Source organism: Sarcophilus harrisii, chromosome 4 (genome assembly GCF_902635505.1).
Source record: "Sarcophilus harrisii chromosome 4, mSarHar1.11, whole genome shotgun sequence".
Lineage (NCBI taxonomy): Eukaryota > Metazoa > Chordata > Mammalia > Dasyuromorphia > Dasyuridae > Sarcophilus > Sarcophilus harrisii.
Genome location: NC_045429.1, coordinates 423,576,275 through 423,595,876, shown reverse-complemented (window position 1 = coordinate 423,595,876; position 19,602 = coordinate 423,576,275). Strand labels below are relative to the sequence as shown.

At 40.9% G+C, this 19,602-nt stretch overlaps 1 protein-coding gene across 1 annotated transcript in view; it reads right to left on the bottom strand.

Moving 5' to 3' along the window:
• The window catches only part of CHD1L (chromodomain helicase DNA binding protein 1 like), a 55,397-nt gene that overhangs the window by 24,979 nt on the left and 10,816 nt on the right, over nt 1-19,602 (bottom strand). The window contains exons 5-10 of the mRNA XM_003769877.4: nt 18,658-18,689; nt 15,922-16,003; nt 12,367-12,529; nt 7,943-8,098; nt 6,559-6,651; nt 3,812-3,908 (exon numbers count right to left, since the gene is read on the bottom strand). Of these exons, the coding sequence (XP_003769925.1) occupies nt 3,812-3,908; nt 6,559-6,651; nt 7,943-8,098; nt 12,367-12,529; nt 15,922-16,003; nt 18,658-18,689 (623 nt within the window). The remainder of the gene's footprint in view (nt 1-3,811; nt 3,909-6,558; nt 6,652-7,942; nt 8,099-12,366; nt 12,530-15,921; nt 16,004-18,657; nt 18,690-19,602) is intronic.

Here is a 19,602-nt window from a genome sequence, read left to right as displayed (position 1 = left end):
CAAACACTTATTAGTTAAGTCACTTAATCGGTGCCTGCCTCGGTTTCCTCAAATGCAAAATGGAGGTAATAATAACACCTATGTCCTAAGATTATTGGTAAGGATCAAATGAGACAAGATTCATAAAGCACTTAGCACTGTTCCCAACTCACAGCAAACACTATGTAAATTCTTACTCCCTGCCTAGTGAGAGAGAATTCACTACCTACATCAATACACTATCTACAACCCACTGTAAATGTCCTAAAACTTATAAGTTTTTTTCATTTATTGAGTCAAAATCTGCTTCAATGTACTTTCATCCCATTGGCCTTAACTAGTCCTCATGGGTCAAATGGCACAATGATGTCATGCTTCCATGAGAGAGCTTTAGAATAACTGAAAACTGCTATTTCTTACCCACCGTCTTCTCTTTTCTCAGCTTTAAAAATCACCCATTACTTTAAAAATTCTCATAAGTATTTTTTTTCTTCACCTCTCTTTCCCATTCAGACTGCCCTCATAAAACTTTTCAATGTCTTTCTTAAAGTGAAAATGGGGACTGACCTCTGGAACAACCCCCAATCCATGGTCACTTTGTTTTCATGCATGATTTGTGACCCCTTTTTCTCAAGAAATGTTTATGCAACCCCAGATATAGGTACAAAGAACTGGTATACAACCATTTACTGATAATAAACCATAATTTCACGACCCCCAAATTTAGTTACAAGACCTCATATGGGGTTACGACCTACAGTTTATGAAGCTTTGCCCTAGATAAAATCAGTCATTTTTGTGAGTCATTTCACACAGGTGACTCACGATGGATCTGCAATACCTTAAAATTCCTAGAGATTTTCTTCTACATAAAGCACTTTTTGTCAACCCTATCTCCCAGTGATGCAAGAAATTTTTGCTTTTGCCTAACAAGGGGCATTGCATTTCTCCCTATTCAATTTCACCAGTGGCTAAAACCACTGTTCTAATCTGTCAAAATCCATCTGAATTTCTAGTCTGTCATCCAGTGTATTAGTTATCTCTCTGAGGCTTTTGGAATCCACAAATTTAATAAGAATGCTATTTATACTTTCATCAAAGTCAAGAGAGAAAACTAGCCAATGATCCTGCTACTTTCCAGAACTTTCTCCATGGTGACATCAGTTTATTAGTCTCCACACTTGGTAGCTCAACCTATTCCAAAACCATCTTCCTGTAACACATGCACACTGTTCAGGAGGATGTCACGAGAGAATATGACAAAGGCTATGATCCCCCAGTTGCTGGTGCCCTCCCTCCATTTCAAAATGCCTTGTTTTTAATTATTTTTAATATATTTATATTTAGTCACACTCTCTTTTTCTATTTATTCACATCCTGAATAAACAGGAAAAGAATGTGACTAAATATAAAATATATTCAAAATAATTCAATACTATGTATATGTAACAAATACATACATATTCGTATATATGTACACATAACACCTCCCCATGCTTCTTCCTTTAAAATGAATGCTCATTTCAAGTCAGGATTATTTCACTTTTTGTACTTGTGTCCTCAGCCCCTAGAATGGAGCCTGGAACACAGTAGACACATAATAAATATATGCTAATAGGCCTGCTTGTTGATCCTTTTTCCCTCATGCTCCATGGTCATTATCTCATCCTACCCAGCCAGAGGTCTCTACCTTCCTCTGTTTCTCTCCTTATCGTCACCACAGTTGACAAAGTCTTTGTTGTCTTTAGCGCTGAGGACAAAATTCCATTCATTCTGAATGAATGAGCTTTCCTCATGCTCCAGGACCTCACCACACTTTTATATTTACCTGATCTCTTGCTTCCACTTTTGTCTTCTTAAAAGCTGAGTTTGTCAACACACTCCTCCCTACCCTCCCCCCAGTTCCTCTGACCTTGGCCATTTCTTCCTCATCAGCATCACCTGCCACTATGTCCTCCAAGTCTCTTTCTTTGCAGCCCCTACCCCCTGCAGAGCTGATTACCTTTGTCTAACCTAAGCCCCTGATAGATTGATCCTTCCTCTGACCTCTTTCTTGATCTTCCCAAAGAGTCGGGTGTACTTAAGACACCCCATTCTACCAGGCCCCTATTAATAAAGGTTCCATTCTTCCCACAGGAAGGAACCAACTTCTAGAGGTATCCCATACTTGGCTAAATCCAGGTTCCTATGTCCCATGAGTGAAAGGTTCTAAAGAAGGATTTTTTGGGGGTGGAGGGGGGGAGAACAGCACGCCTGACCAACCAAATCCACAGCAAGGGAACTAAAATGAAATTAATATTAAAATTAATAATTTTGCCCAAGACAGGGCAGAAGGAAGTCCAAGAATAACAGACTGATTAATCTGAAGTTACTAATTCGTGTGTTTTGTCTCCCGGTCATCCTTTCATCCCTTTGTCTTTTGATCTTGACACCTGGCATGGTACCTGGCAAAGAGTCAGTGTTTAATAAATTTAGTGATTAACTGACCATATAAACTGCCACCTTCTTATCCAATTGTTATGTTTCCTTAGGAGCACTACTGTAATCTCCTTTCAAAAGCACCATAAAAGACCAAAAATAGAAAAGTCCTCTGTATATCTAAATATTCCCAACAATTTTTTTCCATGACAGCCACAAAAAGCACTTCCTTCTCCAGCTCATTTTCAGATGAGGAATTGAGGCAAAAAGGGGCTAAAGGACTCGCCCAGGGTCACACAGCTGTTAAGTGCTTAGGCCACATTTGAATTCATGAAGATGAATCTTTCTAGTCCTGAGCCCAGGGCTCTATCCACTATGGTGCCTGCCACTGAGGGGCTCCCTGGGCACATATAATGACTACAATATAATTCAACTGAAAACTAAACTGTGGCAACTGTGCCCTGGTTAATGGCGAAGACCAGCTCTTCAGAGGGCAGACTAGGATGCCCACTTCCTTCCATGTGGGGGAGGAGATGCTGAGGACAGGACCTTGTACATACTTTCAAAAAGCTGCTTTGTTGTTGGGATTTACTGAGCTGATTTAAATTCTTCTAAGGAAGGATTTGATGAGGGGGTGGGGGGGAGAAAGGGCTTATTAGGACAAGATAAAGAAAAACCCAGAGGTCTCACTAAAAAGAAAACAGATTATACAGGGTAAATTCCCCATGTGGCTACAAGGATGGGACTGGAGTGGGGTGAGATGAGCAAGTAGTTGGAAAGTATAAATACCTAAAAGTTAAGTTTGTTATCATTGTCATGCTTGAAGAGCACCATGATGACATCAGGGAAGAGATGCCATGATGTGCAAGTGAACTGGACCGAAGTGAGGAAGGCTGTGCAAGGTCTCCTGCCTCCCTTCCCCCTCCAGAGCCACCTGGGCCCAGAGGAAACCCATTAAAGACCTTAGCTTAAAAAGGCAGGGCTCTAATAAGAATAATGAGAGTTAACTTTTATAAAGAGTCTGTGAGGTGCAGGCCTCTAGCTAAGTGCTTTACAAGTATTATCTCGCTTTATAACAATCCTGTGAGGAGGCAGCAGACAGCGCTTACCTGGCTCGCCCCACGTCACACGGCTAGGTTGTATTTGAACTCATGTCTTCTTGATTCCAAGCCCGTAGTCTGGTCCATTGTGAGCCACCTTCCCCTGTCTCAGGGGAAAACTGAGGGCTGGAGGTTTGGGGTGCAGCAGCGCCCACTGAGCTGGGAAAAAGCTGTCTGGCTTGAAAGTAAAACCATAATTGAAGAGGCTACGGTGTGAGGGGGAGATTTCCCAGGATCTCCATCAGAGATCAAAGGACCCTGCAGGTGTATTAGGGAGGGAAAGGCCCCTGTAGCAGGATGGGAAAGTTCCATACCTGGTGTACAAGAATGACAGCAGTTTATCCAGCAGAAGGAGCTTCCCACTGGCCTCAATTAGATGGTCTCCAATTTCAAAGGGCTCCGGCTCCACACCTACAATAGAAAAGTCACAGAGATGGTCATCGTGGCCTGGAAGTAGATAGATGTTGTCCTATATCTTTTCCACGAGGAGAACTAAAGACTATCCTGAGCCCAAACTGCTGCTAAGTGGATTTAAATTAAGGAGCTCACATCACAACTTATCTGTAAAATCTTAAAACTTCTTCACCTTTTGGAAGTTTGTCTATTCTGTTTCGTTTGGGAGGCTGAAGAGGGAAGGAGAATAGTATGCAAAGCTCTCTATGGTCTGAGGATCCCTAGATTACCATAATTTATACCTGAATGTCTCCTAATGAGTCTATAAATTTTTAAGGAAACTATGAAGTTAGATGGGGGGGAAAAAACTCTTTATTTTTACTCATCTCTAATTGAAATTTAGCAATTCCTCCATTTAAAATGTAAACAACAAGGATTATTCGGGAAAGGGGTCCACAGGTAGCACCAGGCCGTCAGAGGGGTCCATGACACACAAGAAGTGCAGAACCCTCAGCTGCACCAGAATCTAAACCTTTGGGAGGCTCTCCTAATCTAAAAATACCACCCCCAAACACCCCACGGACTAAGCCTATCATTTGGAGATTTATCTGGATTAACAAGTGGTCTCTTTTAATAAGCAAATGTCTCTTGGAGGATTAAAGGGGTCTCATCAGTCATACACACTTTCATGTGAACTAATCAAGAATTGCTTCTTCTTGGTGGTCCAGACTTGTGGAGGAATCATGTGAATACTGAGAAGGAAGCAATTGAACAAACATTTATGTGAAGTCAACTATGTACAAGGCATGGTGCGAGGCACACAGGTTAGAAATATAAAAGGAAGAAGAAGCCCTGACTTCAAGGAGCTTATGTTCTATTATGGAGTGGAGGGAGTCCAAACCCCAGGGTGGCCAAGAATCTAGAAGGTTACTGAGATCCTGAAGGGAATATGAAACTAAAGAACTCCAAAGCGGAAAGGATGTTTTTGATTATTAATGGGAAAGTGTTTATATTATTTTGCATTTTCTCCTTGGTGTGCAATAAAGGCTTTCTTGAATCATATATACAGCAACCAACTGTGGGGGGAGGGGGGAGGGAATGGGGGGGAATATACACACACACACATATGTATACACATACTAATACACATGAGATACAATTTTGCATGACATGAGTGTGTGTGTGTATCTGATATATATAATTTGGTAAGACACTAATGCATTGTTGGTGGAGCTGTGAAATGATCCAATCATTCTGGAAAGCAATCTGGAATATGCCCAAAGAGCTATCAAACTGTGCATACTCTTTAGCCCAGCAGTGAGTGCCATGACTCAGTCTGTATCCCAAGAAAATCATAAAGGAGAGAAAAGGACCCACAGGTGTAAAAATGTTTGTAGCAGCTCTTTCTGGGGTAGCAAGGAATTGGAAAATGAGTAGATGCCCATGAGCTGGAGAATGGCTGATGGTATATGGTATATGGTATAATGGTATATGAAGATAATGGAATATTATTATTCTATAAAAAATGATGAACAAGCTGAGTTTAGAAAGGCCTGGAAAGATTTACATGAACTGATGCTGAGCAAAACAAGCAGAACTATGAATACAGTGGACACAATAATAGCAAGAATGTGCAATAATCAACTAAGAAAGACTTGGTTCTTTTCAGTCTTCAGTGATCCAAAGTAATCCCAATAGAATTTGAACAGAAAATGTCATTTGCATCCAGAAAAAGAACTAAGGAAACTGAATGTATATCAATACCTGCTATGTTCACTTCTTTTTTCTGTTTTTTTTCCCTCTCCCATGGTTTTTCCCTTTTGTTTTGATTTTTCTTTCCCAACATGATACATCAAGTAACGTGTATTAAAAATAAATTACTAAGTATATGTATATACATATATATGTACACATACATGTATGTATATGTGTACATGTATGTAGATATATAAATATATGTTGATGTCCTTCATTCTCAAAAAGGATCAAAATGACATCACTATGTTAGACTCAATGACAATATATAACTGTATGACACATATGTTTCTATGTGAATATGTGGATGGATATAGCTATATAATTAGCCTGAATCCCCAAAGGTAACTTTAAATCACGGATGACTGTGATAGGACACCATAAAAAGGAGGAAGTGGAGATTAAGGGGCCAAAGGCCTAATATGAGGGTACTTGGAAGAAAGAGAGGGCTTATAAGGTGACAAAGAAAATGTTGATAATATCCTGCTTAGGATTATCCTTGATTCTTTCTCTCCTACCAGATGTTTCCTCAGAAATTAGCCCCTAAGAAGATGAAGCATGAGCCCCAAGCTTCAGTCTAAATGGGAAAGACAAGAGATCTTCCTAAACTTAGGTGCCCAGAACAAGCAGAATGCATGGAAATTATTTTCTCTTTCTTTCCAAATGCTAAACTTCTCTCAAGGAAGCCTAAAATCCCATTTGTTCTTTTGGCAGCCAGGATACCTCTTGATTCCAGGCTATTTTACAGGTAGTTGGACGAAATCACCCACCTTAACTCTGGAACCAAAGCTGGATCTGGTTATCAGAGTAGGCTATAAGAAGGGCCATGTATGTTTGCAGCACCCCTCTTAATAGAAACCTGCTAACCATTGACCGACAGAAAATATGGAGAGAAAGAGAGATGTTCTCTTACCTTCAAACAGATAAGGGTGGCCTACACACTTCCTGAGCTGTGATAGGATATTCTGAAGCTTCACTTTTTTGGCCACTTCATTTTCAAATGCATCTGAAATATAAAAAGACCAATGAACTGGAGTCTTCATTTATACTGTATTCTACTTCTATTTGGAATATCTTTATGCTAAAAATGCCCATCTGGCAAATTTTGTTATCAAACTTTCAGTTCGAAGATAGTAGACTAATGAAAGCCAAATAATCAGGTTTAGAAAGAGCCCCCCCTTGTAGTCAGTCAAATAAACACTGAACTCATTAGATAAGGATTTGTGTAGTCTATAAAACTTCTGATAGGACACAGCAAGTTGGGAAGTTACAAATCAAAGAGAGAACACTGGAAGTGTTCTATCATGGGACCAGAAATAGGTAATAAAGTTGGGGAATGAAAATTCCCCCATCATGAAGAATGATGATGTTGATAATAAGGGTAGGGAAGACAAATTCAATGGCACCAACCCTACTATATGAAAGTCAACCAGAATTCTAAGTGATTCATTTCAAGCTTATTCATAGACATTTTAGGCACACAATAGGTAGAAATCTGGGCCTGGATTCAGATCATTCTGAGTTAAAATTCAATCTTAGACACTTAGTAGCTTAGTAAGTAAGCTTAGTGTGACCTTGGGCAGGTCCCTTAATTTTTGCCTGCCTCTCAGTTCCCTCAATTGCAAAATGGGGACAATAATAGCACTTACCTTCCAGAATTGTCTTGTGGATCAAATGAGATATTTTTATATGATCTACAACTCTATTTATATAATCTATCTATAGCTATTTCTAATAATTTATATTATTTACAGTTATTTTAAATGGAACTTCTCTTTGTATCTTTTGCTATGTGACTTTGTTGGTAATATATAAAAATGCTTAAGATTTATGTGGATTTATTTTGTATCCTGCAACTGTGCTAAAGTTATGAATTGTTTCAGTTGATTCTCTAGGTCTCTAAGCATACATTCATATCATCTGCAAAGAGTGATAATTTGGTTTCCTCACAAATGAGGTATTTTTATAGTGCTTAACACACATGTAAAAACACTTAACATGCATCTGGCATATGCAGTTAGATACTATATAAATGCTAGCAGTTAGCACAATTATTAATTATGTCTTATAGTGAATTGCATTAGAATGATTATATATACAATTATCATGTAATGTATGAATATATTATAATCATTATTATTGTTACTGTTGTTGTAAGGATAAAATGAAACATTTGTTAAGTATTTTTAAATTGCTATATAAACAATGATGATGGTGATCAATGGTATCAGTATATTTTCTTCCCAAAAACCCATATTGTAGCTTTGCTTCTAAATAAGGAGATGTCCCCTGGTTACCTAGATCCTTCATCAGAATGGCCTTGTAGTACTTCTTCTGCAGGGCCGTCATGCCATGGTAGAGCACCACTTCAGTTTTCTTGGGGAGCTCCGCAGCTACTTCAGCCTTGACTCGCCGCAGCAAAAAGGGCTGCAAGAGCTGATGCAGTTCAGTGGCTGTGCGGGGAAAGGCCAAACAGGAGTGTGCTGAGAAGCTCAAGGCAGCCACCGCTTGGAAAGCTCGATTTCCCTGGCAAGCTCTGAGCCTGCTGCCCTGGGCTCTAAGCACCGTCTGAATTATTACAGCCTTTGTTTCCCATCCCCTTCCCCCATGAATGTCCCCCACACACTTACAACTGGGATGGAGTAGCCCCATTATTACCCAAACACCGCCCTGGCAATTGATCCCAGACAATGAGAAAGGCCGGCCAACTTCAGACCTTGCCCTCCCCGGCCCTTCTTAGGGTAATACAGGCAGAGAAAAACTTTGATGTGGACTAGCCATTTCTACTTGTTGTTAAAAGTTGATTAATACTTTAAAGAATAATTGACTGCCTAAAGTAGTAATTCCTTTTAAAAAATGTGCAAATCTTCAGGCTGAGTTCATATTTTAGAGGAAAATTATTAGCTGACCACTGGACACCCTTGAAGGCATAACAAACAAGCCTATTATGTGAAATAACAAAACCCTTTTCCATTTGTATGGCATTCTTGGATTTTAAAATGCTTTCATGCCAATTATCTCACTTCCTTACAGCCAGAATGCTGTGCAAGTTTGGTTATTCCCCAGACCCTCTGAATTTTAGGGAGCAACCCAGAAAAAACCCACTTCCCCAGGACTAGTGTAAGGGCCCTGGGTCTGCCGGCATCACTTTATCCATCCCCCACTGCCAGGCCAAGATGTCCTGGTATTTCCTAGAGGGATTGCCTAATTGTTAGAATTCTGAGCACACAAAGGGAGACACGGAGTCATTTGTCCAGGGTCATCAACCAAGACAAACAGCAGCGGAGCTAAGGGAAGGAGGCTGAGTGGTGCTGCCTGGGACGCATCATCCCATCTCTAGTCCAGGCCTAATGTAGAACCCGAACAGTTCCGGCCCACACCAGGCTACATGTGTAAGGCCAGGCGCGCCCTCTGGTGCTCAGTAAAGGAGAAACAAGGAGAGAGAGGAGAAGTCTTACATTTGTGCTGAATAGACTGGGGACTGTACCTCTAACAGGGGCCACTGGCAAGGGCTCTGAGAACTTGTGGTTTAAAAAATAATATTCTGATGACTCTATTTCAATAGAACTGGCTTCCTTTCAATCCTAGGTATTTTATTATATGGATTTAAAAATATCATTCAGAGAAGGGAATCTGAGGGGGTCACGAGCCAGCCCAACAGAGCCACAGTATAAAGATTGAGGGGGGTTCCTGGTCTGGCACCATTCCATTGCAATTGGAATTGCTCAGCAATCACATTGGTCCCCCTGCCCATCTCTCTGTCCTCCACCTACATCTATCTGTTTTTCTACTTCTCTCTGCCCCCCTCTGTGCCCCTCTGCCCACCTTTTTCCATCTCTGTCCCTCCGCCTACCTCCACCATCTCTGCCTGTCCTCCTGCCCACCTCTGGCCATCTCTATTCCTTGCCCACTTCTGCTCATCTCTCTGTCCCTCCACCTACCACTGCCCATCTCTCTCTCTGTCCCCCTGCTTGTATCTTCCAAGTTCCACCCTTCTTCAGGACAGGATCTGCTTTTTTTTCACACTAGATCTGCAGCACCCCCTGGGGCACACAGCAGGTGTTTAATAACAGGGCAATATTCAGGAGACAGACAATCATATGAGGAGTCTGTGGGCAGGGTGGGCAGAGAAGTGTTGCCATGGAGACCCACTGCACAGCTACTGTAACAGATACACTCAGCAATATCGGCATTTGGGAGAATGATGTGATGACCCATCCATACCAATGACTTCATATATTGTACACATTTTGATGGAGTTTATTTGTGCGTATCTGGTTTCCCAAGTAGAAAGAAAGCTCCTTGAGGACAGAGACCATTCTGTGTCTCTCCACTACTGGTATCATGCACAGCACACAGCAAGGCCTTAATAAATGCAGCAAGCTCGCCTCTTCTACTCCTGCACTATATGCTCTACTCAAGTTTTAAGATCTGCTATAATGTGAAAAGGCAGCAACAGAGAATACCTACAGTAATCAATGGGAGCTCAGCACCTCTCAAAGAGACCTGGTTAGATTTTTGGACAGCACTACCAAACTGCGGGGATTCGGTGCTAATCCATGTAGACAGCCCAGTTTCATATTGGGGGGGGGGGGGGGGGAGAGTCTCAAATGCCGAGCAGCTCCGTTACTGGGATCTCATAGAAGTGACCACTGCTTTTAGTCACTGCTCTTAACTAGAAACAGGGGCCACTAAACCATACATCAGGATCCCATGAGCTAAGTGTTGAAAACCACAAGTATTCTCTGTATTTTATTGTAGCTTTAGTTATTTTGTTAAATTATTTCCCAATTACATTTCAGTCTGGTTCAGGCCACACTTGGGAGTTTGTGGATTGTGTGTGGCCTACGGCCGCGTGTTTGACATCTCTGATGTAAGGCTTTATTCCCCAGATCCTCTGAGCCTTGGAGCCCTATTTAGATGAAAAGTAAAGTAGACTCTCTGAAATCAGAATAAGCACCCTGAGCCTGTTTCAATCTTGACCTCCCCCACCCCCATGTGTATTCCAGCTTTGATTGACATTTTATCCATAATTATCATGCAAACACTTGTTCAATCTGTTGTAGCAGTAACTCTTGTTCAGATGGGGGCTGGACTGGGTCGTTCCCAGAGGTCCCTGCCAATGCTGACAATCTGTGAATTATTAAAAAGTTCTTCCTGATACTGAGCTAAAAACTGTACCCTGATAAAAATCTACCAATTGGTCCTAATTTTTCTGTCTAGGATCAAATGGAATAAGCTTTATCTCACTTCTATGTGGCAATTTTCTTTTAAATATAATAGTAGCTCACAATTACATATTACTTAAAGGCTGACAAAGCACTTTACATCTATTATTTTATTTGAATCTCTGGACCTCAGGTTTCTCATCTGAAAGATGAAGGGGCAGAGTAGCTGATCCCTAAGGTCCTTTTGCAATGTTAAGCCTAAGATCCTGAGAGGCCTGTAAGCTGGTGGGATTATTCTCCTCAACTTCCCATGAGGAGAGTGAGACAGTTAAATGCCTGGTCCAGAGTTCCTTAGCTATTAAGTGACTGAGGCAGGATTCAAATCCAGGCTTGGACATGCTGGCTCCAACCTCTCAAACACAGAGAGCTACCACACCTCCTCTAAGCCTCTGTCCTTCAGCTAACACCCTTAGTGACTCCACCTGTTTTATCTGGCTAGAGAATCAGTAGCAGCATCTTGGGACTCTCTACTTGCCACTCCTGAAAAATCACAAAATAGGCATAGTTGAGAAGAATTATGAGAAAATCTTTAACCAAACAATCTCCACAACTAAGTTTTGGGAGTCCTCAGGGGAGCTGCACTCCCTGTCCACTGCAACACCACCTATTTCTGCAGTGCCCTTTAGACTTTTTCAAATCATATTTGTAGGTTATTTTTCGTTCTGCCTTCAGAATAATGAATCGATAGGTAATGAAGGTGTTATGATAATGCTCAGACTCTTCAGTTCTCCCTGGAGATGTTTCCTCTCGGTTCATAATTCTCTTTTCCAATCAATCCATCAGCAATTATTTAGGGTCTACCATGTGCTAGGCCTTGTGCAAGGCGCTGGGGATCCAAAGACCAGTATGAAATAGCCTCTGCTCTCAGGGAGCCTGAGTCCAAACATAGAAGGCAATGTGAACATGCGTAACTAAATACAGAACAAGGTGGCAAGGAGACTTGGGCTTGCTTCTAGCCAATACTCTAGACTCGTCAAGTTGAAGATCTTAACTTTTTTTGAGTTATGGACCCCTCTGGTAAAGCCTATGGACCTCTTCTCAGAATCACGCTGTTATATGCAGAAAATTTAAAAAAATATATAAATAGCAAGGCAGCTAGTGGATAGAGAAGCAGCCCTGGAGTCAGGAGCACCTGAATTCAAATCCAATCTCAGAATCTCAGAATTTAACACTTACAGTGTGACCCTATACAAGTCACTTAACCCCGATGGGCTTTGCCAAAAAACAAAAAACAAAAAAACAAACACAAATAAATAACACAAACAAAAATGTGTAGGATTACAAAGGAAAACAATCATACTGAAAATGCAACTATCAAAATAAACATACACACACACACACACACACACATATACTTGTAGACACCAGGATGAGAATCCCTAATATAGAACAAGGCCCAGAAGTGATTTGGAGTAGGGAACATCTAAGTTACTATGACAAACTGCTCGATCTTCACGTTACATGGAAATGGATGGGGAAAGGAGGTAACTTACCCGAATCAGCTTCTTTCTCTATATTCTGATAGTACTGAATGAAGTCTCCAAGCTGATTCTTGGTGAAGAGACTGGGTTCCACAAAGCTCAGGAGTGAGTAGAGCTCCTGAAGGTTGTTTTGAATAGGGGTGCCCGTCAACAGGAGGCTGAAGTCCACGGAAATCTAAGCAAAAAGAAAAGTATTTTCAAAAAAAGTTTTGAGATCAAGCTGCCTGGGCCAGACACCAGGAGCTGGCCTCTGGCACTGGAGAGCCTAAGAGCCCTTAGACATGAGCAAGTGACTAAGGCATGAGGTGGGAGAAATGGTGGGCTGGGTGCCCCAACCATTTGTGAGGAGTGCTCACAAGAATCTACCCTCGGTGGAGAATAGGATTCTTTGTCTTAGAAACTCTCTCTGACATAAGCCAGCCTGCTGTACCAAGATGTGGTGATGATCCTGATGAGATTAAGGGGTTCTGTAACCCAAAAGTCATCAATCTGAAATTAGGAGGTCCTGTATCAGGCCAGATTTCAAATCTGACTTCAGACACTAGCTGTATGATTCTGGGCAAGTCATTTCACTCTGCCTCAGTTTCCTCATCTGTAAAGTGAACCAGAGAGGGAAACTCCATTGTCTGCTAGGAAACCTCAAAAAGGGACACAAGTGAAAACCGCTGAATAACAAGAAACAGTAACTTATAGACAACCTCTGTGAGAGAAGAAGTCAAGGAGAAAAGAAGTGCTGAGAAACAGAGCCAGGATTAGAACTCAAAACCCAAGGCTCTGTTCTTTTCCACTATCCCCCCTTGCCCATAAAGGGCTAATGCACACAGAAATCAAGTGAATTTCCTTGAGGCCAGACTCAAACTCGGGTTTTCTCACTCTAAAAGAATTGAAGCTATCCCCCCAGAGCCTAGAAAGAAAGCTACAAAGTTGAGGTGACAAGTACCTCTGTGTCCTTTCCAGGGGGAGAACGGAGCCCACTTCCCAACAATCAGTCCTACTTATTCAGAGATATCCCTGAAGTAAAGAAGGATAATTCATTAAGCTCACATTGCTGCAAAAATCAAGAGTCTTCAAGGACATCTAAGTCATTTTGCTCTGACTCGACATTTACCCAAGAAATTTCTGTTCTATAATTTGATCTCTTCCATAGATCTACTCACTGGGAAAGCCATGGAGTTTCTCCGGGCAGACAGCCAGTCCCCAAATCTATAAATCAACAAACTGGCGCTAGAATTCACAAATTCACCTCCTTCCCTTGCCTAGGGTCTCCATTTACTAACAATTCCCTGTCACCTTTGGGGGAAGTAAACACACTGAGTTTTTAGGCTAGAAAGCTGATGACCAAATTCAGGAGCAGAGACGATCATAATGAGCTGCCCATAAAGCCCATAAACCCAAAAAGTCGCTGAGTCATGCCACGTAGCAACTGAGTGAACCAAATGACAGAGGCTGGAGTCTAACCAATTAAAGAACATGTTGCCTCATACGATTTCAGCTTTAAATTTTTTTCAAGAAACTGCAATCTTATCTGTCCCTTAAAATCAGTTCAGAAGGATCTCAAGTTAAAACACTGTGAGCAGTTTAAATGATCACTTAATTAAAAAAGCAAGTTTTAATGACTTAGTTATCATCAATCAATCAGACTTTTCCCTGACGGAGACTTTGCCCCAGGTATTCCTCATAAATTCTCCAAGGAAAAAGGTCAGAGATCACCAGATGCTGACTGCTGTCCTTCGTCCTCAAAGAGGACCAAAATGACCTTACTATGAATGGGTCCGACTGGGGCGGATCAGACAAAACGAACACGGAATGCTCTGCCACAGGTCGGACACAAATAGTCCCACAAACACTTTGGGTGGATTCTCTAATTCTGGGTTTCTTCTAGGCTCACTTTATTCTGCTTTGCTCACAGAACACAGCCTTTCTCTGGGGAGGGCACACCATGCTGGGCAGTCTTGGGCCAGAGTCCCCCATGTCCTACAATCGATTCCAAAGTTCTAGAGGAGGTAGCCGGAAGGTTCCTTGATAGTCTAGAATTGACAGTGATGGGTTACAGGACCAAAACCAGCTCCAGGATGCCTAGGAGGCAAGGAGTCAGCAGGAGAAAGTCTCTCTCTATCCATGGTGCCTGTAGGATATCCAAGGATGAAAACAGAATAAAGAATAAGATAAAAACTGAAGAAACAAACAGAAATTGCAGGGAATATTCCAAGGCATAAAAATCTGTCCTGTAACATGAGCAGTGAAATTGGCAAAAAAAAAAAAAAAAAAAAAAAACAGGAAAGAAGGAAGAAGGAGCAGGCTGGAACAAAGGCACAAGAAGACACAGCAAGGCTGGCATGGAACTGCCCTCAGAGGCACAAGCAGAGGAGCTCACATGGGCAGCCACCTGGAGGGGAGCATTCAGGGAATACCGTGCCTGCCTTCAATGAAGCTCCTGAAGCCCACCAGAAGACTAGATGAACTACTTTATCTGGAGAGCCCTGAGCAAGCTTGGAGGACCTGTAGGGAGTCAAAACTCAATAAAAGCACTGTCTGATTTAAATACTGTGGACTTGAGTGTCTCACTGGCCCCAAACCAAAGAGAACTACACCTTACTACCATAACATGACATGAAATCATTTATAGACTCCTTTGTGCCAAAAATGTAAATTTGAAGAGCAGGCACTAAGTGCTATATAGCAGAAAGTAAAATTATTTTAAGTGCCACCAAAGCACAGCTTCTCAGAACTTGGAAAGGACCTCAGAGGCCAGCTAATCAAACTGCTATCTGAACATGTAACTTCTACAACACACCTGATAAACAGTCATTCAGTATCTGCTTGAAGCTCTCCAGTGAGAAGGAACCCACTGAACCCACCATTTCCCAAGGAAACCAACTCCATCTAGGATTAATTCTCGTTAGTTTTAGAGATGAACCAGCAAGGCCATGATGAAGAACAATAGTCATTGCTATTATGGCACCAGAGCAAGAAGAAAGGAATGGGATCTGTAGAGAGGGACGCTTCTCGCTCCTTTCCTATCATAACATTGTAGACTCAAAACTGACTCGGGTATTTGAGAAATCCCCAAATTCAAGAAAAATGAGTTCCCATCCAACAAAACCACATCCCTGAAATTTTTCTGGCCAAAGGACTTTTCGACTGGGAGTCAAGACACAGTCCTCTTGGGAGAAAGATATAGCCAAAGTCCCAAACAGGTCTAGATACTGTACCCAACTCTTACGACTTTGTTCTATAAATTTCTGGTTTTGGAGCCTTCCTTGGGAAACTGATCCTCCATCTTATTTCTAATTGGAAGTTCAACCCATTTCCTTTGATAGCTATGATAGAAGACAGGCTTGATGTGCCCAGTTACTTGAAAGACCAAGCACTCAGGAGCTTACTAAATTGTGCTTTCTTTTTAAGAAGACAAGCAATATCATACCCAAATACCCCATCCTGTCCCGTGATAGTTGTTGATGGATCTGTAAAAATCAGACAAACGAAATGATTCCGTCCTTTTTCTGACTTACACTATGTGGACTTCAGCTAAAATGCCAGGACTAAGAAAGACCATCCTGTGTTTACCTCTGAAAGGGTTCTGTACAGCAGCGAGCTCTGGTTTTTCAATCTGTGGGCTTCATCCACAACCAGAATGTTCCAAGAGAAACTGTGAGAGAAAAATTAATGTTACATCTCTGTTTAATCCAAATACAGATCACCATCTGGTGTGTTTTTGCTAATTAACTTATTTCCCAGCCACATAAAGCAGCTGAAAGAATAACAATGGGCCAGTTCTAACAGAAATGGACAAACACAGGTCCATTATTTCATTCATTCATTTGTTCATTCATTCTTTTACTCAATAAACATTTCTTTTGTTGCAAAGCAAGAGACCAGAGGGGGATACGATAGACACATAAGGAACCACCTTGCCTTCTAGAAACTTAGATCTTAATAGAGGAAATAAGACATGGAATGGACATGAACTGGTAAAGTAACAATGCAGAGTGGTCTGTGTTTTGAGCCTAAAATGAGTGGTTTAAACATTTCATTTGAGGAAAACGGACATAGGAGTTACCACAACAACTCATTATATGGTCAACTCAACAATGCCATGAGAAGCCTTCTGTGTCCAGAAACAAAAAAGAAGGATAAAAGGTAGTTATAACAAATGGCCTCATTGATCTCGATAAAGGGGAAGATAAGTTCACCAGCTGAGAGCAAGAGCTGAAGAAGGGGGAAGGATTGCAGAGCAGCCTTGACAGGTAAGCTGCTTCACTTTGGGGTAGGCCGAAAGTTTTCCATCTCTAAAGCTTTCATCTTTCTTCAGGCAATATAGGAAAGCAACAGGGAAAATGCTCATTTTTTAGACTTTTCTCTAATAAATCATCATCACCATTACTCACATCTATAAAGGGCTTTAAGATAAGCAAATCAGCCTCATTTTTACAGAGGAGATGGAGGGTCATAGCAATTAAATGACTTTCTGAGAGTCACACAGTGAGGAAAATACACATCAGAGTTGGAACTTGAATCTTGGTCTTCTTGCTGTTAAGAACAGCCTATGCCATGGTCAGGGGAACTAAATGGAGCAGTGGATAGAATGCCAGGCTAGGAGTCATAAAGACCTGAGTTCAAATCTGACCTCAGGCACTTACTTGCTGTGGGTAATTGTGGGTAAATCACTTCACCCTGTTTGCCTGCTTCCTCATCTATAAAATGAGCTGCAAAAGGAAATGGCAAAACTGCTCCAGTGTCTTTGCCATAAGGAGCCCAAATGGGAAGAGCAGGATGTCAGTGAAAGAACTGCACAACAAAAAAAATGGCCTGTGACTTCTAAAATCTCTTTCTACTCTAAAAATCTATGAGCCTTCTCTCCCAGGGGACCTATGGGTAGAGACAAATTATCATCTGACTGTACTTCACACCCTGAATTTCTAGGTGATGGAAGAGATAGAAAATTAGGTCTAAAGTCCTGAGCTCAAAACCATCTTCAGATTATTACCTATGTGACTCTAAGCAAGTCACCCCGTCTGCATTGTTTTCCTATCTGTAAAGCGATAATTTACCTCCCAGAGTTGTTGTGAGGATAAAGTGATATATATTTGTAAAGAATTTTGCAAACCTTAAAGCACTATTTAAATGAGAGCTATTATTATTGTTGTTATGGTCACTGCTATTACTACTATATTGTTCTCAAGGAGATTATTATTATGATGATTATGTGGCTTTCTCAAGGAGATGAAGATGATGATGATGAGTTTAGCCAAGAGGATGAGAGATTAGATGAAAGCTAGTAGAGATGATGTATTTTAAGGATAGAGAAAACATGGACATGTTTACAGACATCAGAAAAGGGACCAGGAGGTAGGAAGAGATTGCAGTTTAGAGAATGTAGACAATGGGAGTGGTAATCTGCTGAAGACAGGAGGGGATGGTTTGCAGTTTGTCGAAAGGATCTGTCTTAGTTAAAAGAAGGGCTCGTTCTTCATTGGACACAGAAGTAAAGGAAGAGCTAGGAGAGCAGGATGTTTGAGGGATATGAGATGAGGAAGAAGAGAGAAGGGAGCATACTTGTCAAGAGTATGAAGGTTTGGAACAGCTGCCATAGTGGGAGGTGTAAAAGACTTTCTTGCTCAGGAAGGGCCTAGTTAGTATGATGTAACATAAAGTTGTAACTTTTCCAAGCAGCTTAGTTGCCCAATTTTCTCCAGCTCTATCGAGCAGTAACTGGTCAGTAAGAGCAATTAAAGCAAGTGGTGGTGGTGGTGGACAATCCAGTACTGAGGTTCAGCAACTCACCCTTACACAGTATTTTAAGGTTTGCAATCACTGTAGCTCTAAGAAATTGATGATGCAACTATCCCATTTTGCAAATTAGGAAACTGAGGTCCAGGGGGATTAATGCCTTCCAATGTTTTCTATTAAGGCAGATTGGCTCTCAAGAACTCTCATCATTACATTTTAGGAGCTGATAAACCTGAATGCAAACTACTTTAATTTAGTCCCTATCTTTTAGAAATAGAACAAAGTTGCCTCTAAGTAGGAGTATGACTCATGAACTGGCTCAAAATGTTCATTTCCTGAATCCTTGTAACAGATGCTCTCTGCTCATCATCAAGCACTGAGTTTGGAAAAGCACCCATTCCAAGGTGCCATTACTATGAATGGGTAAGGCCCTGAATCCAGAGAAAAAAAAATGCACACTTCAACCATTAGGGGCAAAATACTTTGAAAAATGTTGGGGAGAAAATCTGATTAAAGGACATGTTGCTAATGCATCAGCCAGGGTGGACTTTGGAAAAAATGTCATTTACTCACGTTTTTAGAAATGCTGCATCTTTCAGGCAAAGCTGAAAAAATAAACAATGTATGTTAACACAACATCTTGTTCAGACATAGCTTTTGTGATGAGTTAGTGATGATCTCTCTCTTAGGGTCTCAGGAAACTCTACAGAAATTTTCCTAATAAAGTATAGTAGAGATGTCAAAGTTGGAGCCCTTGCTCTGTAAAAATACCCAGAAGGAACCAAATTAAAATATAATTGGGAACATCATTAAATATAATGATAGTAAATTATATTGGAATTTAACTATGTTAATTATTCAGTATAATTGGAAAGCATTTAGAAAAATAAATAAAAATACAATATAACAAATAATGTCAAGTTTTGGTTTTTGAAGTTAATGCTATTTGAGTTTGACACCACTGAGTAAGGTACTGGTTAATTCACTTAACAGTTATAGAAAAGATCTGGCAAGGGGAGTAATAAAGATTTCCAAACAAGGTATTCAAATGAGGACCACTATAAAAACAATCAAAAGAAGTGAGGTAGCCATCAGTAAAACAGAGGCTAGCCCAAAGTAACCTGGCAAATGAGGGCAGGATTCAATGTCCACTTCCACTGATCAATCAGTATAATCTTCAGTATCTCAGGGACAAAACCAGGAGCTAACCCAACCAAGACAATAAATTGGACTGAGAGAAAACCTGTCCAAGCATTAGATTTACTGAGCTGTAAAATCACAGAATTTGAGAGTTAGAAAGGGCTTCAGTCATACCCAAACATGAAAGAAATCTTTCCAAATTCAATAAAAAAGTTAATTGGATCATTTGATTTCTCCTTACCTGTCATACTTCTCTGTAATAGGTAGAAAATGTAAGTCACGTTTTTCCAAAGCAAAGTCCCTGATACAAAGAGTACTCTTCCTGAAACTATGGGATCAAAGCTATGGAGTCTTCAGAGATCATCCAAATCTGTACAT